This window comes from Diplotaxodon limnothrissa, linkage group LG13, assembly GCF_057381915.1.
Source record: "Diplotaxodon limnothrissa isolate DT_005_m linkage group LG13, D_limnothrissa_male_GT1.1, whole genome shotgun sequence".
NCBI lineage: Eukaryota > Metazoa > Chordata > Actinopteri > Cichliformes > Cichlidae > Diplotaxodon > Diplotaxodon limnothrissa.
The window spans coordinates 34,505,583-34,531,132 of record NC_140608.1 but is presented as its reverse complement, the minus strand read 5'-3'; the positions used below and the strand labels follow the sequence as shown (position 1 = coordinate 34,531,132).

Here is a 25,550-nt window from a genome sequence, read left to right as displayed (position 1 = left end):
GTCCGGTTTTTGTGTCCTCACCTCTGTTTGCTCTTGGGTCCTCCACTCACTCCACACGGTCTGCCCCGGTGGCCCGTGACAGGTAGAAGCCTGGTGTAATGTATCCTGGTGTAATGTGGATAAGTTACACCAGGGACAGTGCTTCCGGTGAGGCCATCTTCACCCAACCTTGGCCTCTGCTGCTCGTTGATGCCATTCACATTACACCTGGGAGTTTGATGCCGGCTTCTACCGGTATCACAGGCCGGTAGAAGCCTGGTGTAATGTGGATAAGTTACACCAGGCACAGTGCTTCCCTTGAGGCAATCTTCATGCCACCAGGGCCTCTCCTTCTCGTTGATGCCAACCACATTAAACCTGGGCGTGTGGTGCTGGATATCATGCACATTTCACCAGGGCCAGTGTTGTTGGATGAGGCCATCCACATTACACCACTGCCAGTGCTTCCATTGAAGCCATCATCAACACACCAGGGCCTGTGGTGCTGGATGAGGCAATCCACATTACACCAGGGCCTGTGCTACGTGTTGATACCATCCACATTTCACCAGGGCCATCCAACAGTGGTGCTGGATGAGAACATCCACATTACACAAGGGCCTGTGATGCCGGCTTATACCATCCACATTTCACCAGGGACAGTGAGGCCATCTTAACCACACCAGGGCCTTTGCTGTGGGCTGAGGCCATACACATTACACCAGGGCTTGTGATGACGGCTTCTACCATCCACATTACACCAGGGACAGTGCATCCTGTGAGGCCATCTTCACCCAACCAGGGCCTCTGCTGCTTGTTGATGCAATCCACATTACACCTGGACCTTTGATGCCGGCTTCTACCGGTATCACAGGCCGGTAGAAGCCTGGTGTAATGTATCCTGGTGTAATGTGGATAAGTTACACCAGGGACAGTGCTTCCGGTGAGGCCATCTTCACCCAACCTTGGCCTCTGCTGCTCGTTGATGCCATCCACATTACACGTGGGCCTTTGATGCCGGCTTCTACCGGTATCACAGGCCGGTAGAAGCCTGGTGTAATGTGGATAAGTTACACCAGGAACAGTGCTTCCTTTGAGAGAGTCTTCACGCCACCAGGGCCTCTTCTTCTCGTTGATGCCAACCACATTAAACCTGGGCGTGTGGTGCTGGATATCATGCACATTTCACCAGGGCCAGTGGTGTTGGCAAAGGCCATTCACACTACACCAGGGTGTGTGATGCTGACCAATACCATCCATATTTCACCAAGGACAGTGTTATTAGATGAGGCCATCAACATTAAAACAGGGCCTTTTCTACTGGCTGAGGCCAACTACATTTCACCAGTGCCTGTCTTGGTGGCTGATCCCATCCACAATATACAAAGGCCTGTGCTACTGGCTGATGCCATCCACATTACACCTGGGCCAGTGCTCCCTGTGAGACCATAATCACCACCCCCGTGCCTGTTTTGCTGTCCGAAACCATCCACATTACACCGGGGCCAGTGGTGTTGGCTGAGGCCATCCAGCTTACACCACTGCCAGGGCTTCCTGTATTGCCATCATCACCACATCAGGGCCTGTGCTACTCATTGATTCCATTCACATTACACCAGGGCCTGTCGTGCTGGCCAATACCATCCACATTTCACCAGGGCCAGTGGTGTTGGCTGAGGCCATCCAGCTTACACCACTGCCAGTGCATCCTGTGTTGCCATCATCACCACATCAGGGCCTGTGCTGCTCGTTGCTACCATCCACATTTCACCAGGGCTTGTGTTGCTGGCTGATGCGATCCACAATTCACAAGGGCCTCTGCTACTGGCTGAAGACATTCACATTACACCAGGACCTGTGGTGCTGGCCAATACCATCGATATTTCACCAGGGCCACTGTTGTTGGCTGAGGCCATAAACTTTACATCAGGGATAGTGCTTCCTGTGAGGGCATCTTCACCACACCAGGGCCTGTACTGTTGGCTGAGGCCATCCACATCACACCAGGGCCAGTTGTGTTGGCTGATGCCATCCACATTTCACCAGGGCCACTGTTGTTGGCTTAGGCCATACACTTTACACCAGGGACAGTGCTTCCTTTGAGGCCATCTTCACCACACCAGGGTCTGTGCTTTTGGCTGAGGACATTCACATTACATCTGGGCCTTTGGTTCTGGCCAATACCATCCACATTTCACCAGTGCCAGTATTGTTGGCTTACGCCATCCACATTACACCACTGCCAGTGCTTCCTGTGAGGCCATCATCACCACACCAGGGCTTGTGTTGCTTCTGATGCAATCCACAATATACAAGGTTTCTGTACTATTGGCTGAGGCCATGCACATTACACCAGGGCCTTTGGTCTTCCTGTCAGGCGATCTTCACCACACAAGGTTCTTTGCTGTTCGCTGAGGCCATCCACATTACACCAGGGCCTGTCCTACTGGGTGAGGACATTTACATTTCACCAGGGCCTGTGTTGATGGCTGATCCCATCCACAATATAAAAAGGCCTGTGCTACTGGATGATGCCACCCAGATAGCAAGGAAACATTGAAACAATGTTGAGTCAATATCAGGCTGTGTCATTGAATCAACGTTGAAGTGTGACGTTGACCTAACGTCACTCTTGCACCCTTTTTTAACGTTGAAACAACGTCAGGTTTTGATGTTGAATCAATGTTGAAACCTGACATTGATTCAACGTTATATTTTCTAATACTGTTGACATTGAAACAATGTCAGATTCTGATATTGAAACACTGTTGAGCTATGGTGTTGATTTTCCACCTCTTTCGCACAGTTGCTTTTTATTAAAACAACAGTTAAATCATAACTGGAAATCTACCTCTCTTTATAGGTATTTTAACCAATACTAAACTACTGCATGTTTCCATCAATACTTAAACCACCTAATCACATAATTGTACTTATTCCTCAAATTGGACACCCTTTAAAAAAAACAACAAATGTCTCACAATGTATCATGTCAATATTAATATCCTAAAATAAGAAAGCATTGCATGTGATGTAACAGAGAAAAAACTAAACAAAAAAAGGTCAATAGGCATGTTTCGTTTGCTAAATACTTTATTAAAAGACAGTTTCCTATTTACATTTATATGTTTCACAGAAGTTTGTAATTTTTTACTCTGGGATGGGGATGCATGATGTGCGTCCTGCACCACCCAAACGATCTGGGGCGTATCGGAGCCATTTCTGCACTGCTTGTGCAAAGACAAACTCGGACATAGAGTTTGCCCCTAACTGCTGCATCAGGCCATCTAGGACAAAAATACACACACACAAACAAAAAAAGGGAATTAGAGCACATGAATAAGCTCTTGTTAACTGTCTTTAAAACAAAATAAACATGGGGTCCTCGGGCTGTACAAACTACAACCCGAGGACTAAACAAGCCAAAGACCAAAGACTCCATCTCCAGATTAACCAGACATGAAAGTCTTGTTATTAAGAAGGACAAAGTAATATAGCAAAAAAACGGTAAAACTTACCAAATATGCATTTGCAGAGTGCTGTATCTTTAAATGCCCTTTTTTGCTTTGTTTGGTTCTTGTTTTTTTTCCCTGCCCAGTTTAGTACCGAGGCCAGCTCGTTTGTAATGGCATAATCCATTACACGGCGGACTCGCACCTCCAGTGTGGTCCCTCCAATCAAGGCAAAGCATCTCACCTATAGACACATTTTAAGAGATGGAATTAGCGTGTCTCATGTCTTTAATGTGTATGCAAGTGCTTGTGTGTTTAATCAACAGGCCGTTGTTATGTATTTAAATCACATCTGACAGCTATTACACTTTATAGTTACAAAGTGTACATAACCTTTATATACTTACCATTGCCTTATTTGCCTCTTGTGATTGAAGAGCTGCCTCTGCATTGTTTAGCTCCTCAATGTTGTGCAAGGGCAAATCCAGAGGCAGTACCCCAGCATCTACCGATTCATTGCAGCAGGGACGGCGGATGGCTCTGACCTCCTCACGGAGTTCGTTAACAGCTCTCGTCAGGTCTGACAGAAAAAGATAATTTTTTTTAAGTATTTAAGAATACAGACAACTTGTCAAAAGTTTCCTTGTGTCACACACAGATATGTACAAAGACACAAGACAGTATTTTATTACCTGGTATTTTCACTCGAGGGGGCTGGGGAAACCGTTTTTTTGTGGGCTGCTCATCCTCTGAGTCACTATATGTGTACAGGGGATTTGGTCTAAAGAAAAAAAGTTGAAAACGGTCATAAGTAATTACAAATGTGCTTTTGGAATATTATTTCCTAAAGTTACAGTTTGATTTAACATTTAACATACAACTGCGTGTGTATATGTAAGCATTTAAACACTGAAGATAATAAAATTAACAGTATTTTGTCTAAGTCTGCCATTGTAGGAATTCATGGCACCGAGACAAAAACTTGGCGCACAGTGTGGCATCAAAATAGGCGCACACCTTTGACGCTGCGTTTTCTCCGTCTTCCTCGTCCACACGTAAATGCTAAAACGGAGTTTTCGAAAATATCCGCCCTGGCAGGCGTCTTTAAAAATCTCAGTTTTCAGTTGATGAAAACGCAGTTTACGTGTGGACAAAAGGTGCAAACGCAAGGTAGGTGAGCGTGTAGCGTAAAGTTTGAATTGAGTGCGAATCGAAGCGGGTGCTCTCCAATCATTAAAAGTAACAAAGTCATTGAACACATTTATACAGTTACCTTTACGTTTATCAATCATATATCACAGATTTACAATTTTTTGTAGTACTATGCTAAAAAGCAACTACAGAGCGAAAGTCTGGGTCAAGCGCCGAGGCGACGGCAAGAACAAAGGAACCCTCGAAGCCTTAAAGCTAGCTTTGTAAGGGAATATAACGGAAAAGTATGAAACGAAAATGTTTTCTTTGTTGATAGACTTTGTTCGCAGTGCAATTTATTTGTTGCCGGATTGTAAGATGAAAGTAGACACAATTTCGGGCTCCCACATCTTATCCGAAACTTTACATTAACAAGTTTGTTTGTTTTTTTTACTGTTATTCAAATGCAACCATGGAAATAACGAATAGAACAAAAGTCATTCATTCTTACCTTATACTAATCGTGGTGCAGGCCAGTGCAGTGCATGAACTGATGCCTTCTCCGGTCAATTCCACTGAGAGTAAATCTAATGTCCCGCTCTACTGTACAAGACAATGGTTACCTGGAGGGACGTACCAATGTGATAGGGGTGCTGCGGAATAGTCCAAGTGGTAGCAGCTTTAATTTCCCGCTCAACCATAAATTGATGATTTTTCAACGTGATTGTTGTCACCTTGTCAACTATAAATAGATCAACAATCAACGATGACAGAACAACAGTGAATCAATGTTATTTCAATGTCAGTGTCAGGTTTCATCAGTATTTCAATGTTGTTTCAACATTGGTTTTGTGTTGACATTTCAATCCTGACGATTCTGATGGTTCAGATGGAAAATCAACATCTGTTCAATGTCTCCTTGCTATCTGGGCATCCACATTGCAACAGGGCCACTGCTCCCTGTGAGGCCATATTCACAACACCAGGGCCTGTGCTGCTTGCTGATACCATCCTCATTTCACTAGGGCCTGCGTTGCTGGCTCATGCCATCCACATTACACCAGATCATGTGCTACTGGCTGATGCCATCCACATTACACCAGGTCCAGTGGTGCTGGCATATACCATCCATATTTCACCAGGGAGAGTGTTGTTAGATGAGGCCATCCACATTTCACAAGGGCCTGCATTGCTGGCTCATGCCATCCACATAACAACAGGGCCTGTGCTACTGGCTGTGGCCAACTACATTTCACCAGGGCCTGTGCTAGTCGTTGATGCCATCCACATTATACCAGCGCAAGTGGTGCTGTCCAAACCCATCCACATTTCACCAGGGCCAGTGTTATTGGATGAGGCCATCCACATTACACCACTGCCAGTGCTTCCATTGAAGCCATCATCAACACACCAGGGCCTGTGGTGCTGGATAAGGCCATCCACATTACACCACTGCCAGTGCTTCCATTGAGGCCATCATCAACACACCAGGGCCTGTGGTGCTGGATGAGGCAATCCACATTACACCAGGGTCTGTGCTACGTGTTGATACCATCTACATTTCACCAGGGCCATCCAACAGTGGTGCTGGATGAGGCCATCCACATTACACCAGGGCCTGTTCTACTTGTTGATACCATCCACATTTCACCAGGGCCATTCAATAGTTGTGTTGGCCGAGGACATCCACATTACACAAGGGCCTGTGATGCCGGCTTATACATCCACATTTCACCAGGGACAGTGAGGCCATCTTCACCACACCAGGGCCTTTGCTGTGGGCTGAGGCCATACACATTACACCAGGGCTTGTGATGATGGCTTCTACCATCCACATTACACCAGGGACAGTGCATCCTGTGAGGCCATCTTCACCCAACCAGGGCCTCTGCTGCTTGTTGATGCAATCCACATTACACCAGGGCCTTTGATGCCGGCTTCTACCGGTATCACAGGCCGGTAGAAGCCTGGTGTAATGTATCCTGGTGTAATGTGGATAAGTTACACCAGGGACAGTGCTTCCGGTGAGGCCATCTTCACCCAACCTTGGCCTCTGCTGCTCGTTGATGCCATCCACATTACACGTGGGCCTTTGATGCCGGCTTCTACCGGTATCACAGGCCGGTAGAAGCCTGGTGTAATGTGGATAAGTTACACCAGGGACAGTGCTTCCCTTGAGAGAATCTTCACGCCACCAGGACCTCTTCTTCTCGTTGATGCCAACCACATTAAACCTGGGCGTGTGGTGCTGGATATCATGCACATTTCACCAGTGCCAGTGGTGTTGGCAAAGGCCATTCACACTACACCAGGGTGTGTGATGCTGACCAATACCATCCATATTTCACCAAGGACAGTGTTATTAGATGAGGCCATCAACATTAAAACAGGGCCTTTTCTACTGGCTGAGGCCAACTACATTTCACCAGTGCCTGTCTTGGAGGCTGATCCCATCCACAATATACAAAGGCCTGTGCTACTGGCTGATGCCATCCACATTACACCACGGCTAGTGCTCCCTGTGAGACCATAATCACCACACCCGGGCCTGTTTTGCTGTCCGAAACCATCCACATTACACCGGGGCCAGTGGTGTTGGCTGAGGCCATCCAGCTTACACCACTGCCAGTGCTTCCTGTGAGGCCATCTTAACCAAACCAGGGACTGTGCTTTTGGCTGAGGCCATCCGCATTACATCAGGGCCTGTGATGCCTACTTCACGAACCAGCCACCATGTACCCAGCGGCAGTAAATCCGTCCGAGGAGCTCCGGGATGACGTTACATATAACGTGGAGATTCTCCTCGGGCTGTGGCTTGAGTACCCTCCAGAGGAGCTTCGCCGCGCCGTGGAAAGTCGGCTACAATGGCTCTTTTCCGGCCTGCAAAAGCTTCTAACTTCTCTTCTTCCGACCGTTCAGGCTTTTCTCCGGCACACACCCCACCTTCTCTCAGCCGCTCCTGCCTCGCTGCCCGACTCGCCGGATGTGATCTTGCCCGGCCCGTCGGAGCTGTCTGCGGGGAGGAAACGCAAATCACGCCGCCGGTGCGCCACCCCACAGCCAGATGTTCGGACTTCTAATTTCCGCGGCTGTGGTGAGTGAGGACTCTGTGTCTTTTCCAGACTTTGTGACTGTTCATTCAGGGGCTGTGTTTTGTGTGGCGGATGTCAACGCGACCTGCTTATCGCCTGTGCAGCTACCGGCAGCCCAGTTACCCGCCCCTCAGACACACTCTGTTCTCTCAGCTCGGTTAGCTCCCCCGCAGCCACTCTCAGCTCGGTTAGCTCCCCCGCAGCCACTCTCAGGTACATTGGTACAGCACATGTGAGTGAAATTCTTGTGTGCGAGCTTCACAAGCAACAGAGTTGTGCAGAATACAATAATGTAAACAAGCAAAATACAAGAATGGCTACATCTGAAACTAATAAATATATGTATAATATATAATAGTATATGCATTTCTGGATGTGTATACTAAATATTTTTCTACGTGTGTGTGTGTGTGTACACATATTTTACAAATTAAATAGAGTAAACAATAAATAAAATATATAAAAATATACAGAGTTGAGACATGTGCAAAACAGTGGCATTACTGTACAGTATGGAGTGCATAATGTTAAAGTTCCAGTAGTGAAGGTGAGGTGTCTATGACGTGTTCAGCAGTCTGATGGCCTGGTGGAAGAAGCTATCTCTCAGTCTGCTGGTACGGGACCGGATGCTGCAGAACCTCCTTCCTGATGGAAGTAGTCTGAACAGTTTATGGCTGGGGTGACTGGAGTCCTTGATGATCCTCCCCGCTTTCCTCAGGCACCGCTTCCTGTAGATGTCTTGGAGGGAGGGAAGCTCACCTCCAATTATCCGTTCAGAGCACCGCACTACTCTCTGGAGAGCTTTGCAGTTGTAGGCGGTGCTGTTGCCATACCAGGTGGTGATGCATCCAGTGAGGATGCTCTCAATGGCACAGTGATAGAAGGTCCTGAGGATGCGGGGGCTCATGCCGAATCTTTTCAGTCTCCTGAGAAAGAAGAGGCGCTGCTGCTGCGCCTTCTTCACTGCTTTGTTTGTGTGTACTGACCACGTAAGATCCTCAGCCAGATGTACACCAAGGAACCGGAAGCTGCTCACTCTCTCCACAGCAGCGCCGTTGATGGTGATGGGGGTGTGTACTTCTCTGCACCTCCGGAAGTCCACTATCAACTCCTTTGTCTTTGCGACGTTGAGGGTGAGATGGTTGTCTTGACACCAGTGGGTCAGGGCGCTGACCTCCTCCCTGTAAGCCGTCTCATCACCATTGGTGATAAGACCCACCACTGTAGTGTCGTCCGCAAACTTCACAATGATGTTGGAGTTGTTAGTGGCTGTGCAGTCGTAGGTGTAGAGTGAGTATAGGAGAGGGCTCAGTACACACCCCTGTGGAGCACCAGTGTTCAGTGTGATGGGGGATGAGGTGATACTGCCCAGTCTGACCACTTGGCATCTGTCAGACAGGAAGCTAAGGATCCAGCTGCAGAGGGAGCTACTCAGTCCTAGATCCTGCAGTTTCCTGTCCAGCTTCGAGGGAACGATGGTATTGAATGCTGAGCTGTAATCTACAAACAGCATTCTCACATACGTGTCTCTCTTCTCCAGGTGTGACAGGGCAGTGTGTAGTGTCAGGGCTATGGCATCATCAGTGGACCTGTTGTGGCAGTATGCGAACTGTAGAGGGTCCAGTGAGTCGGGTAGTGCAGAGCAGATGAAGTCCCTGACCAGCTTCTCGAAACATTTGCTAATGATGGGAGTCAGGGCTACAGGAACCTTGGTGGATTCCGGAACCTTGGTGCATTCCGGAACTCTGAACATTCCGGAATTCCGAACATTCCGGAACCTTGGTGCATTCCGGAACTCTGAACATTACGGAACCTTGGTGCATTCCGGAATTCCGAACATTCCGGAACCTTGGTGCATTCCGGAATTCCGAACATTCCGGAACCTTGGTGGATTCCGGAACCTTGGTGCATTCCGGAACTCTGAACATTCCGGAATTCCGAACATTCCGGAACCTTGGTGCATTCCGGAACTCTGAACATTCCGGAATTCCGAACATTCCGGAACCTTGGTGCATTCCGGAACCTTGGTGCATTCCGGAACTCTGAACATTCCGGAACTCTGAACATTCCGGAACCTTGGTGCATTCCGGAACTCTGAACATTCCGGAATTCCGAACATTCCGGAACCTTGGTGCATTCCGGAATTCCGAACATTCCGGAACCTTGGTGCATTCCGGAACTCTGAACATTCCGGAACTCTGAACATTCCGGAATTCCGAACATTCCGGAACCTTGGTGCATTCCGGAATTCCGAACATTCCGGAACCTTGGTTCATCCCGGAACTCTGAACATTCCAGAATTCCGAACATTCCGGAATTCCGAACATTCCGGAACCTTGGTGCATTCCGGAACTCTGAACATTCCGGAACTCTGAACATTCCGGAATTCCGAACATTCCGGAACCTTGGTGCATTCCGGACATTCCGAACATTCCGGAACCTTGGTGCATTCCGGAACTCTGAACATTCCGGAATTCCGAACATTCCGGAATTCCGAACATTCCGGAACCTTGGTGCATTCCGGAACCTTGGTGCATTCCGGAACTCTGAACATTCCGGAATTCCGAACATTCCGGAACCTTGGTGCATTCCGGAACCTTGGTGCATTCCAGAATTCTGAACATTCCGGAACCTTGGTGCATTCCGGAATTCCGAACATTCCGGAACCTTGGTGCATTCCGGAACTCTGAACATTCCGGAACTCTGAACATTCCGGAATTCCGAACATTCCGGAACCTTGGTGCATTCCTGAACTCTGAACACTCCGGAATTCCGAACATTCCGGAACCTTGGTGCATTCCGGAACTCTGAACATTCCGGAATTCCGAACATTCCGGAATTCCGAACATTCCGGAACCTTGGTGCATTCCGGAACTCTGAACATTCCGGAATTCCGAACATTCCGGAACCTTGGTGCATTCCGGAACCTTGGTGCATTCCGGAATTCCGAACATTCCGGAACCTTGGTGCATTCCGGAACTCTGAACATTCCGGAATTCCGAACATTCCGGAATTCCGAACATTCCGGAACCTTGGTGCATTCCGGAACTCTGAACATTCCGGAACTCTGAACATTCCGGAATTCCGAACATTCCGGAACCTTGGTGCATTCCGGACATTCCGAACATTCCGGAACCTTGGTGCATTCCGGAACTCTGAACATTACGGAACTCTGAACATTCCGGAATTCCGAACATTCCGGAACCTTGGTGCATTCCGGACATTCCGAACATTCCGGAACCTTGGTGCATTCCGGAACCTTGGTGCATTCCGGAACTCTGAACATTCCGGAACTCTGAACATTCCGGAACCTTGGTGCATTCCGGTACCTTGGTGCATTCCGGAACTCTGAACATTCCGGAATTCCGAACATTCCGGAACCTTGGTGCATTCCGGAACTCTGAACATTCCGGAATTCCGAACGTTCCGGAATTCCGAACATTCCGGAACCTTGGTGCATTCCGGAACTCTGAACATTCCGGAACTCTGAACATTCCGGAATTCCGAACATTCCGGAACCTTGGTGCATTCCGGAATTCCGAACATTCCGGAATTCCGAACATTCCGGAAACTTGGTGCATTCCGGAACTCTGAACATTCCGGAATTCCGAACGTTCCGGAACCTTGGTGCATTCCGGAACTCTGAACATTCCGGAATTCCGAACATTCCGGAACCTTGGTGCATTCCGGAACCTTGGTGCATTCCGGAACTCTGAACATTCCGGAACTCTGAACATTCCGGAACCTTGGTGCATTCCGGAACCTTGGTGCATTCCGGAACTCTGAACATTCCGGAATTCCGAACATTCCGGAATTCCGAACATTCCGGAACCTTGGTGCATTCCGGAATTCCGAACATTCCGGAACCTTGGTGCATTCCGGAATTCCGAACATTCCGGAATTCCGAACATTCCGGAACCTTGGTGCATTCCGGAATTCCGAACATTCCGGAACCTTGGTGCATTCCGGAACTCTGAACATTCCGGAATTCCGAACATTCCGGAACCTTGGTGCATTCCGGAACTCTGAACATTCCGGAACTCTGAACATTCCGGAATTCCGAACATTCCGGAATTCCGAACATTCCGGAACCTTGGTGCATTCCGGAACTCTGAACATTCCGGAACTCTGAACATTCCGGAACCTTGGTGCATTCCGGAACTCTGAACATTCCGGAACCTTGTTGCATTCCGGAATTCAAAACATTCCGGAACCTTGGTGCATTCCGGAACCTTGGTGCATTCCGGAACTCTGAACATTCCGGAATTCCGAACATTCCGGAACCTTGGTGCATTCCGGAACTCTGAACATTCCGGAACTCTGAACATTCCGGAATTCCGAACATTCCGGAACCTTGGTGCATTCCGGAATTCCGAACATTCCGGAACCTTGGTGCATTCCGGAATTCCGAACATTCCGGAACCTTGGTGCATTCCGGAACTCTGAACATTCCGGAATTCCGAACATTCCGGAACCTTGGTGCATTCCGGTTCTCTGAACATTCCGGAATTCCGAACATTCCGGAATTCTGAACATTCCGGAACCTTGGTGCATTCCGGAACTCTGAACATTCCGGAATTCCGAACATTCCGGAACCTTGGTGCATTCCGGAACTCTGAACATTCCGGAATTCCGAACATTCCGGAACCTTGGTGCATTCCGGAACTCTGAACATTCCGGAATTCCGAACATTCCGGAACCTTGGTGCATTCCGGAACCTTGGTGCATTCCGGAATTCTGAACATTCCGGAACCTTGGTGCATTCCGGAACTCTGAACATTCCGGAATTCCGAACATTCCGGAACCTTGGTGCATTCCGGAACCTTGGTGCATTCCGGAACTCTGAACATTCCGGAATTCCGAACATTCCGGAACCTTGGTTCATTCCGGAACTCTGAACATTCCGGAATTCCGAACATTCCGGAACCTTGGTGCATTCCGGAACTCTGAACATTCCGGAACTCTGAACATTCCGGAATTCCGAACATTCCGGAACCTTGGTGCATTCCGGAATTCCGAACATTCCGGAACCTTGGTTCATCCCGGAACTCTGAACATTCCAGAATTCCGAACATTCCGGAATTCCGAACATTCCGGAACCTTGGTGCATTCCGGAACTCTGAACATTCCGGAACTCTGAACATTCCGGAATTCCGAACATTCCGGAACCTTGGTGCATTCCGGACATTCCGAACATTCCGGAACCTTGGTGCATTCCGGAACTCTGAACATTCCGGAATTCCGAACATTCCGGAATTCCGAACATTCCGGAACCTTGGTGCATTCCGGAACCTTGGTGCATTCCGGAACTCTGAACATTCCGGAATTCCGAACATTCCGGAACCTTGGTGCATTCCGGAACCTTGGTGCATTCCAGAATTCTGAACATTCCGGAACCTTGGTGCATTCCGGAATTCCGAACATTCCGGAACCTTGGTGCATTCCGGAACTCTGAACATTCCGGAACTCTGAACATTCCGGAATTCCGAACATTCCGGAACCTTGGTGCATTCCTGAACTCTGAACACTCCGGAATTCCGAACATTCCGGAACCTTGGTGCATTCCGGAACTCTGAACATTCCGGAATTCCGAACATTCCGGAATTCCGAACATTCCGGAACCTTGGTGCATTCCGGAACTCTGAACATTCCGGAATTCCGAACATTCCGGAACCTTGGTGCATTCCGGAACCTTGGTGCATTCCGGAATTCCGAACATTCCGGAACCTTGGTGCATTCCGGAACTCTGAACATTCCGGAATTCCGAACATTCCGGAATTCCGAACATTCCGGAACCTTGGTGCATTCCGGAACTCTGAACATTCCGGAACTCTGAACATTCCGGAATTCCGAACATTCCGGAACCTTGGTGCATTCCGGACATTCCGAACATTCCGGAACCTTGGTGCATTCCGGAACTCTGAACATTACGGAACTCTGAACATTCCGGAATTCCGAACATTCCGGAACCTTGGTGCATTCCGGACATTCCGAACATTCCGGAACCTTGGTGCATTCCGGAACCTTGGTGCATTCCGGAACTCTGAACATTCCGGAACTCTGAACATTCCGGAACCTTGGTGCATTCCGGTACCTTGGTGCATTCCGGAACTCTGAACATTCCGGAATTCCGAACATTCCGGAACCTTGGTGCATTCCGGAACTCTGAACATTCCGGAATTCCGAACGTTCCGGAATTCCGAACATTCCGGAACCTTGGTGCATTCCGGAACTCTGAACATTCCGGAACTCTGAACATTCCGGAATTCCGAACATTCCGGAACCTTGGTGCATTCCGGAATTCCGAACATTCCGGAATTCCGAACATTCCGGAACCTTGGTGCATTCCGGAACTCTGAACATTCCGGAATTCCGAACGTTCCGGAACCTTGGTGCATTCCGGAACTCTGAACATTCCGGAATTCCGAACATTCCGGAACCTTGGTGCATTCCGGAACCTTGGTGCATTCCGGAACTCTGAACATTCCGGAACTCTGAACATTCCGGAACCTTGGTGCATTCCGGAACCTTGGTGCATTCCGGAACTCTGAACATTCCGGAATTCCGAACATTCCGGAATTCCGAACATTCCGGAACCTTGGTGCATTCCGGAATTCCGAACATTCCGGAACCTTGGTGCATTCCGGAATTCCGAACATTCCGGAATTCCGAACATTCCGGAACCTTGGTGCATTCCGGAATTCCGAACATTCCGGAACCTTGGTGCATTCCGGAACTCTGAACATTCCGGAACTCTGAACATTCCGGAACTCTGAACATTCCGGAATTCCGAACATTCCGGAACCTTGGTGCATTCCGGAACCTTGGTGCATTCCGGAACTCTGAACATTCCGGAATTCCGAACATTCCGGAATTCCGAACATTCCGGAACCTTGGTGCATTCCGGAACTCTGAACATTCCGGAATTCCGAACATTCCGGAATTCCGAACATTCCGGAACCTTGGTGCATTCCGGAACTCTGAACATTCCGGAATTCCGAACATTCCGGAATTCCGAACATTCCGGAACCTTGGTGCATTCCGGAACTCTGAACATTCCGGAATTCCGAACATTCCGGAATTCCGAACATTCCGGAACCTTGGTGCATTCCGGAACTCCGAACATTCCGGAACCTTGGTGCATTCCGGAATTCCGAACATTCCGGAACCTTGGTGCATTCCGGAACTCTGAACATTCCGGAACTCTGAACATTCCGGAACTCTGAACATTCCGGAATTCCGAACATTCCGGAACCTTGGTGCATTCCGGAATTCCGAACATTCCGGAACCTTGGTGCATTCCGGAACCTTGGTGCATTCCGGAATTCCGAACATTCCGGAACCTTGGTGCATTCCGGAATTCCGAACATTCCGGAACCTTGGTGCATTCCGGAACCTTGGTGCATTCCGGAATTCCGAACATTCCGGAACCTTGGTGCATTCCGGAACTCTGAACATTCCGGAACTCTGAACATTCCGGAATTCCGAACATTCCGGAACCTTGGTGCATTCCGGAACCTTGGTGCATTCCGGAACTCTGAACATTCCGGAATTCCGAACATTCCGGAATTCCGAACATTCCGGAACCTTGGTGCATTCCGGAACTCTGAACATTCCGGAATTCCGAACATTCCGGAATTCCGAACATTCCGGAACCTTGGTGCATTCCGGAACTCTGAACATTCCGGAATTCCGAACATTCCGGAATTCCGAACATTCCGGAACCTTGGTGCATTCCGGAACTCTGAACATTCCGGAACTCTGAACATTCCGGAACTCTGAACATTCCGGAATTCCGAACATTCCGGAACCTTGGTGCATTCCGGAACCTTGGTGCATTCCGGAACTCTGAACATTCCGGAATTCCGAACATTCCGGAATTCCGAACATTCCGGAACCTTGGTGCATTCCGGAACTCTGAACATTCCGGAATTCCGAACATTCCGGAATTCCGAACATTCCGGAACCTTGGTGCATTCCGGAACTCTGAACATTCCGGAATTCCGAACATTCCGGAACCTTGGTGCATTCCGGAACTCTGAACATTCCGGAATTCCGAACATTCCGGAATTCCGAACATTCCGGAACCTTGGTGCATTCCGGAACTCTGAACATTCCGGAATTCCGAACATTCCGGAATTCCGAACATTCCGGAACCTTGGTGCATTCCGGAACTCTGAACATTCCGGAATTCCGAACATTCCGGAACCTTGGTGCATTCCGGAACTCTGAACATTCCGGAATTCCGAACATTCCGGAACCTTGGTGCATTCCGGAACTCTGAACATTCCGGAATTCCGAACATTCCGGAACCTTGGTGCATTCCGGAACCTTGGTGCATTCCGGAACTCTGAACATTCCGGAATTCCGAACATTCCGGAATTCCGAACATTCCGGAACCTTGGTGCATTCCGGAACTCTGAACATTCCGGAATTCCGAACATTCCGGAACCTTGGTGCATTCCGGAACTCTGAACATTCCGGAATTCCGAACATTCCGGAATTCCGAACATTCCGGAACCTTGGTGCATTCCGGAACTCTGAACATTCCGGAATTCCGAACATTCCGGAACCTTGGTGCATTCCGGAACTCTGAACATTCCGGAATTCCGAACATTCCGGAACCTTGGTGCATTCCGGAACCTTGGTGCATTCCGGAACTCTGAACATTCCGGAATTCCGAACATTCCGGAATTCCGAACATTCCGGAACCTTGGTGCATTCCGGAACTCTGAACATTCCGGAATTCCGAACATTCCGGAATTCCGAACATTCCGGAACCTTGGTGCATTCCGGAACTCTGAACATTCCGGAATTCCGAACATTCCGGAATTCCGAACATTCCGGAACCTTGGTGCATTCCGGAACTCTGAACATTCCGGAATTCCGAACATTCCGGAACCTTGGTGCATTCCGGAACTCTGAACATTCCGGAATTCCGAACATTCCGGAATTCCGAACATTCCGGAACCTTGGTGCATTCCGGAACTCTGAACATTCCGGAATTCCGAACATTCCGGAACCTTGGTGCATTCCGGAACTCTGAACATTCCGGAATTCCGAACATTCCGGAACCTTGGTGCATTCCGGAACTCTGAACATTCCGGAATTCCGAACATTCCGGAATTCCGAACATTCCGGAACCTTGGTGCATTCCGGAACTCTGAACATTCCGGAATTCCGAACATTCCGGAACCTTGGTGCATTCCGGAACTCTGAACATTCCGGAATTCCGAACATTCCGGAACCTTGGTGCATTCCGGAACTCTGAACATTCCGGAATTCCGAACATTCCGGAACCTTGGTGCATTCCGGAACTCTGAACATTCCGGAATTCCGAACATTCCGGAACCTTGGTGCATTCCGGAACCTTGGTGCATTCCGGAACTCTGAACATTCCGGAATTCCGAACATTCCGGAACCTTGGTGCATTCCGGAACCTTGGTGCATTCCGGAACTCTGAACATTCCGGAATTCCGAACATTCCGGAATTCCGAACATTCCGGAACCTTGGTGCATTCCGGAACTCTGAACATTCCGGAATTCCGAACATTCCGGAACCTTGGTGCATTCCGGAACCTTGGTGCATTCCGGAACTCTGAACATTCCGGAATTCCGAACATTCCGGAATTCCGAACATTCCGGAACCTTGGTGCATTCCGGAACTCTGAACATTCCGGAATTCCGAACATTCCGGAACCTTGGTGCATTCCGGAACTCTGAACATTCCGGAACTCTGAACATTCCGGAACCTTGGTGCATTCCGGAACTCTGAACATTCCGGAACTCTGAACATTCCGGAACCTTGGTGCATTCCGGAACTCTGAACATTCCGGAATTCCGAACATTCCGGAATTCCGAACATTCCGGAACCTTGGTGCATTCCGGAACTCTGAACATTCCGGAACTCTGAACATTCCGGAACCTTGGTGCATTCCGGAACTCTGAACATTCCGGAACTCTGAACATTCCGGAACCTTGGTGCATTCCGGAACTCTGAACATTCCGGAACTCTGAACATTCCGGAACCTTGGTGCATTCCGGAACTCTGAACATTCCGGAATTCCGAACATTCCGGAATTCCGAACATTCCGGAATTCCGAACATTCCGGAACCTTGGTGCATTCCGGAACTCTGAACATTCCGGAATTCCGAACATTCCGGAAACTTGGTGCATTCCGGAACTCTGAACATTCCGGAACTCTGAACATTCCGGAATTCCGAACATTCCGGAACCTTGGTGCATTCCGGAATTCCGAACATTCCGGAACCTTGGTGCATTCCGGAATTCCGAACATTCCGGAACCTTGGTGCATTCCGGAACTCTGAACATTCCGGAACTCTGAACATTCCGGAACCTTGGTGCATTCCGGAACCTTGGTGCATTCCGGAACCTTGGTGCATTCCGGAACTCTGAACATTCCGGAATTCCGAACATTCCGGAATTCCGAACATTCCGGAACCTTGGTGCATTCCGGAACTCTGAACATTCCGGAATTCCGAACATTCCGGAACTCTGAACATTCCGGAATTCCGAACATTCCGGAATTCCGAACATTCCGGAACCTTGGTGCATTCCGGAACTCTGAACATTCCGGAACTCTGAACATTCCGGAACCTTGGTGCATTCCGGAACTCTGAACATTCCGGAACTCTGAACATTCCGGAACTCTGAACATTCCGGAATTCCGAACATTCCGGAACCTTGGTGCATTCCGGAACTCTGAACATTCCGGAATTCCGAACATTCCGGAATTCCGAACATTCCGGAACCTTGGTGCATTCCGGAACTCTGAACATTCCGGAATTCCGAACATTCCGGAATTCCGAACATTCCGGAACCTTGGTGCATTCCGGAACTCTGAACATTCCGGAATTCCGAACATTCCGGAATTCCGAACATTCCGGAACCTTGGTGCATTCCGGAACTCTGAACATTCCGGAATTCCGAACATTCCGGAATTCTGAACATTCCGGAACCTTGGTGCATTCCGGAACTCTGAACATTCCGGAATTCCGAACATTCCGGAATTCCGAACATTCCGGAACCTTGGTGCATTCCGGAACCTTGGTGCATTCCGGAACTCTGAACATTCCGGAACTCTGAACATTCCGGAACCTTGGTGCATTCCGGAACCTTGGTGCATTCCGTAATTCCGAACATTCCGGAATTCCGAACATTCCGGAACCTTGGTGCATTCCGGAACTCTGAACATTCCGGAATTCCGAACATTCCGGAATTCCGAACATTCCGGAACCTTGGTGCATTCCGGAACCTTGGTGCATTCCGGAACTCTGAACATTCCGGAACTCTGAACATTCCGGAACCTTGGTGCATTCCGGAACCTTGGTGCATTCCGTAATTCCGAACATTCCGTAACCTTGGTGCATTCCGGAACTCTGAACATTCCGGAATTCCGAACATTCCGGAACCTTGGTAAATTCAGGAACCTTGGTGCATTCCGGAATTCCGAACATTCCGGAACCTTGGTGCATTCCGGAACTCTGAACATTCCGGAATTCCGAACATTCCGGAATTCCGAACATTCCGGAACCTTGGTGCATTCCGGAACTCTGAACATTCCGGAATTCCGAACATTCCGGAACCTTGGTGCATTCCGGAACTCTGAACATTCCGGAATTCCGAACATTCCGGAATTCCGAACATTCCGGAACCTTGGTGCATTCCGGAACTCTGAACATTCCGGAATTCCGAACATTCCGGAACCTTGGTGCATTCCGGAACTCTGAACATTCCGGAATTCCGAACATTCCGGAACCTTGGTGCATTCCGGAACTCTGAACATTCCGGAATTCCGAACATTCCGGAATTCCGAACATTCCGGAACCTTGGTGCATTCCGGAACTCTGAACATTCCGGAATTCCGAACATTCCGGAACCTTGGTGCATTCCGGAACTCTGAACATTCCGGAATTCCGAACATTCCGGAACCTTGGTGCATTCCGGAACTCTGAACATTCCGGAATTCCGAACATTCCGGAACCTTGGTGCATTCCGGAACTCTGAACATTCCGGAATTCCGAACATTCCGGAATTCCGAACATTCCGGAACCTTGGTGCATTCCGGAACTCTGAACATTCCGGAATTCCGAACATTCCGGAACCTTGGTGCATTCCGGAACTCTGAACATTCCGGAATTCCGAACATTCCGGAAACTTGGTGCATTCCGGAACTCTGAACATTCCGGAACTCTGAACATTCCGGAATTCCGAACATTCCGGAACCTTGGTGCATTCCGGAATTCCGAACATTCCGGAACCTTGGTGCATTCCGGAATTCCGAACATTCCGGAACCTTGGTGCATTCCGGAACTCTGAACATTCCGGAACTCTGAACATTCCGGAACCTTGGTGCATTCCGGAACCTTGGTGCATTCCGGAACCTTGGTGCATTCCGGAACTCTGAACATTCCGGAATTCCGAACATTCCGGAATTCCGAACATTCCGGAACCTTGGTGCATTCCGGAACTCTGAACATTCCGGAATTCCGAACATTCCGGAACTCTGAACATTCCGGAATTCCGAACATTCCGGAATTCCGAACATTCCGGAACCTTGGTGCATTCCGGAACTCTGAACATTCCGGAACTCTGAACATTCCGGAACCTTGGTGCATTCCGGAACTCTGAACATTCCGGAACTCTGAACATTCCGGAACTCTGAACATTCCGGAATTCCGAACATTCCGGAACCTTGGTGCATTCCGGAACTCTGAACATTCCGGAATTCCGAACATTCCGGAATTCCGAACATTCCGGAACCTTGGTGCATTCCGGAACTCTGAACATTCCGGAATTCCGAACATTCCGGAATTCCGAACATTCCGGAACCTTGGTGCATTCCGGAACTCTGAACATTCCGGAATTCCGAACATTCCGGAATTCCGAACATTCCGGAACCTTGGTGCATTCCGGAACTCTGAACATTCCGGAATTCCGAACATTCCGGAATTCCGAACATTCCGGAACCTTGGTGCATTCCGGAACTCTGAACATTCCGGAATTCCGAACATTCCGGAATTCCGAACATTCCGGAACCTTGGTGCATTCCGGAACCTTGGTGCATTCCGGAACTCTGAACATTCCGGAACTCTGAACATTCCGGAACCTTGGTGCATTCCGGAACCTTGGTGCATTCCGTAATTCCGAACATTCCGGAATTCCGAACATTCCGGAACCTTGGTGCATTCCGGAACTCTGAACATTCCGGAATTCCGAACATTCCGGAATTCCGAACATTCCGGAACCTTGGTGCATTCCGGAACCTTGGTGCATTCCGGAACTCTGAACATTCCGGAACTCTGAACATTCCGGAACCTTGGTGCATTCCGGAACCTTGGTGCATTCCGTAATTCCGAACATTCCGTAACCTTGGTGCATTCCGGAACTCTGAACATTCCGGAATTCCGAACATTCCGGAACCTTGGTGCATTCCGGAACTCTGAACATTCCGGAATTCCGAACATTCCGGAATTCCGAACATTCCGGAACCTTGGTGCATTCCGGAACTCTGAACATTCCGGAATTCCGAACATTCCGGAACCTTGGTGCATTCCGGAACTCTGAACATTCCGGAACTCTGAACATTCCGGAACTCTGAACATTCCGGAATTCCGAACATTCCGGAACCTTGGTGCATTCCGGAACCTTGGTGCATTCCGGAACTCTGAACATTCCGGAATTCCGAACATTCCGGAACCTTGGTGCATTCCGGAACTCTGAACATTCCGGAATTCCGAACATTCCGGAATTCCGAACATTCCGGAACCTTGGTGCATTCCGGAACTCTGAACATTCCGGAATTCCGAACATTCCGGAACCTTGGTGCATTCCGGAACTCTGAACATTCCGGAATTCCGAACATTCCGGAATTCTGAACATTCCGGAACCTTGGTGCATTCCGGAACTCTGAACATTCCGGAATTCCGAACATTCCGGAATTCCGAACATTCCGGAACCTTGGTGCATTCCGGAACCTTGGTGCATTCCGGAACTCTGAACATTCCGGAACTCTGAACATTCCGGAACCTTGGTGCATTCCGGAACCTTGGTGCATTCCGTAATTCCGAACATTCCGTAACCTTGGTGCATTCCGGAACTCTGAACATTCCGGAATTCCGAACATTCCGGAACCTTGGTAAATTCAGGAACCTTGGTGCATTCCGGAATTCCGAACATTCCGGAACCTTGGTGCATTCCGGAACTCTGAACATTCCGGAATTCCGAACATTCCGGAATTCTGAACATTCCGGAACCTTGGAGCATTCCGGAACTCTGAACATTCCGGAATTCCGAACATTCCGGAATTCCGAACATTCCGGAACCTTGGTGCATTCCGGAACTCTGAACATTCCGGAATTCCGAACATTCCGGAATTCCGAACATTCCGGAACCTTGGTGCATTCCGGAACTCTGAACATTCCGGAATTCCGAACATTCCGGAACCTTGGTGCATTCCGGAACTCTGAACATTCCGGAACTCTGAACATTCCGGAACCTTGGTGCATTCCGGAACTCTGAACATTCCGGAACTCTGAACATTCCGGAATTCCGAACATTCCGGAACCTTGGTAAATTCAGGAACCTTGGTGCATTCCGGAATTCCGAACATTCCGGAACCTTGGTGCATTCCGGAACTCTGAACATTCCGGAATTCCGAACATTCCGGAATTCCGAACATTCCGGAACCTTGGTGCATTCCGGAACCTTGGTGCATTCCGGAACTCTGAACATTCCGGAACTCTGAACATTCCGGAACCTTGGTGCATTCCGGAACCTTGGTGCATTCCGGAACTCTGAACATTCCGGAATTCCGAACATTCCGGAATTCCGAACATTCCGGAACCTTGGTGCATTCCGGAACTCTGAACATTCCGGAATTCCGAACATTCCGGAATTCCGAACATTCCGGAACCTTGGTGCATTCCGGAACTCTGAACATTCCGGAATTCCGAACATTCCGGAATTCCGAACATTCCGGAACCTTGGTGCATTCCGGAACCTTGGTGCATTCCGGAACTCTGAACATTCCGGAACTCTGAACATTCCGGAACCTTGGTGCATTCCGGAACCTTGGTGCATTCCGTAATTCCGAACATTCCGGAATTCCGAACATTCCGGAACCTTGGTGCATTCCGGAACTCTGAACATTCCGGAATTCCGAACATTCCGGAATTCCGAACATTCCGGAACCTTGGTGCATTCCGGAACCTTGGTGCATTCCGGAACTCTGAACATTCCGGAACTCTGAACATTCCGGAACCTTGGTGCATTCCGGAACCTTGGTGCATTCCGTAATTCCGAACATTCCGTAACCTTGGTGCATTCCGGAACTCTGAACATTCCGGAATTCCGAACATTCCGGAACCTTGGTGCATTCCGGAACTCTGAACATTCCGGAATTCCGAACATTCCGGAATTCCGAACATTCCGGAACCTTGGTGCATTCCGGAACTCTGAACATTCCGGAATTCCGAACATTCCGGAACCTTGGTGCATTCCGGAACTCTGAACATTCCGGAACTCTGAACATTCCGGAACTCTGAACATTCCGGAATTCCGAACATTCCGGAACCTTGGTGCATTCCGGAACCTTGGTGCATTCCGGAACTCTGAACATTCCGGAATTCCGAACATTCCGGAACCTTGGTGCATTCCGGAACTCTGAACATTCCGGAATTCCGAACATTCCGGAATTCCGAACATTCCGGAACCTTGGTGCATTCCGGAACTCTGAACATTCCGGAATTCCGAACATTCCGGAACCTTGGTGCATTCCGGAACTCTGAACATTCCGGAATTCCGAACATTCCGGAATTCTGAACATTCCGGAACCTTGGTGCATTCCGGAACTCTGAACATTCCGGAATTCCGAACATTCCGGAATTCCGAACATTCCGGAACCTTGGTGCATTCCGGAACCTTGGTGCATTCCGGAACTCTGAACATTCCGGAACTCTGAACATTCCGGAACCTTGGTGCATTCCGGAACCTTGGTGCATTCCGTAATTCCGAACATTCCGTAACCTTGGTGCATTCCGGAACTCTGAACATTCCGGAATTCCGAACATTCCGGAACCTTGGTAAATTCAGGAACCTTGGTGCATTCCGGAATTCCGAACATTCCGGAACCTTGGTGCATTCCGGAACTCTGAACATTCCGGAATTCCGAACATTCCGGAATTCTGAACATTCCGGAACCTTGGAGCATTCCGGAACTCTGAACATTCCGGAATTCCGAACATTCCGGAATTCCGAACATTCCGGAACCTTGGTGCATTCCGGAACTCTGAACATTCCGGAATTCCGAACATTCCGGAATTCCGAACATTCCGGAACCTTGGTGCATTCCGGAACTCTGAACATTCCGGAATTCCGAACATTCCGGAACCTTGGTGCATTCCGGAACTCTGAACATTCCGGAACTCTGAACATTCCGGAACCTTGGTGCATTCCGGAACTCTGAACATTCCGGAACTCTGAACATTCCGGAATTCCGAACATTCCGGAACCTTGGTAAATTCAGGAACCTTGGTGCATTCCGGAATTCCGAACATTCCGGAACCTTGGTGCATTCCGGAACTCTGAACATTCCGGAATTCCGAACATTCCGGAATTCCGAACATTCCGGAACCTTGGTGCATTCCGGAACCTTGGTGCATTCCGGAACTCTGAACATTCCGGAACTCTGAACATTCCGGAACCTTGGTGCATTCCGGAACCTTGGTGCATTCCGTAATTCCGAACATTCCGTAACCTTGGTGCATTCCGGAACTCTGAACATTCCGGAATTCCGAACATTCCGGAACCTTGGTGCATTCCGGAACCTTGGTGCATTCCGGAACTCTGAACATTCCGGAATTCCGAACATTCCGGAATTCCGAACATTCCGGAACCTTGGTGCATTCCGGAACTCTGAACATTCCGGAATTCCGAACATTCCGGAATTCCGAACATTCCGGAACCTTGGTGCATTCCGGAACTCTGAACATTCCGGAATTCCGAACATTCCGGAATTCCGAACATTCCGGAACCTTGGTGCATTCCGGAACTCTGAACATTCCGGAATTCCGAACATTCCGGAACCTTGGTGCATTCCGGAACTCTGAACATTCCGGAATTCCGAACATTCCGGAATTCTGAACATTCCGGAACCTTGGTGCATTCCGGAACTCTGAACATTCCGGAATTCCGAACATTCCGGAATTCCGAACATTCCGGAACCTTGGTGCATTCCGGAACCTTGGTGCATTCCGGAACTCTGAACATTCCGGAACCTTGGTGCATTCCGGAACCTTGGTGCATTCCGGAACCTTGGTGCATTCCGTAATTCCGAACATTCCGTAACCTTGGTGCATTCCGGAACTCTGAACATTCCGGAATTCCGAACATTCCGGAACCTTGGTAAATTCAGGAACCTTGGTGCATTCCGGAATTCCGAACATTCCGGAACCTTGGTGCATTCCGGAACTCTGAACATTCCGGAATTCCGAACATTCCGGAACCTTGGTGCATTCCGGAACTCTGAACATTCCGGAATTCCGAACATTCCGGAATTCTGAACATTCCGGAACCTTGGTGCATTCCGGAACTCTGAACATTCCGGAATTCCGAACATTCCGGAATTCCGAACATTCCGGAACCTTGGTGCATTCCGGAACTCTGAACATTCCGGAATTCCGAACATTCCGGAATTCCGAACATTCCGGAACCTTGGTGCATTCCGGAACTCTGAACATTCCGGAATTCCGAACATTCCGGAACCTTGGTGCATTCCGGAACTCTGAACATTCCGGAACTCTGAACATTCCGGAACCTTGGTGCATTCCGGAACTCTGAACATTCCGGAACTCTGAACATTCCGGAATTCCGAAC

At 49.1% G+C, this 25,550-nt stretch overlaps 2 protein-coding genes across 2 annotated transcripts in view; both read right to left on the bottom strand.

The window, feature by feature from the left end:
- The window catches only part of LOC146620591 (uncharacterized), a 35,757-nt gene extending 34,522 nt beyond the window's left edge, over positions 1-1,235 (bottom strand). Inside the window, exon 1 of the mRNA XM_085369032.1 lies at positions 1,227-1,235. Coding sequence (XP_085225158.1) covers positions 1,227-1,235 — 9 coding nt within the window. The remainder of the gene's footprint in view (positions 1-1,226) is intronic.
- A 2,897-nt stretch (positions 1,236-4,132) lies between these two features.
- Positions 4,133-25,550, bottom strand: part of LOC146620590 (uncharacterized) — a 62,962-nt gene continuing 41,544 nt past the window's right edge. Inside the window, exon 2 of the mRNA XM_085369030.1 lies at positions 4,133-4,212. Coding sequence (XP_085225156.1) covers positions 4,133-4,212 — 80 coding nt within the window. The remainder of the gene's footprint in view (positions 4,213-25,550) is intronic.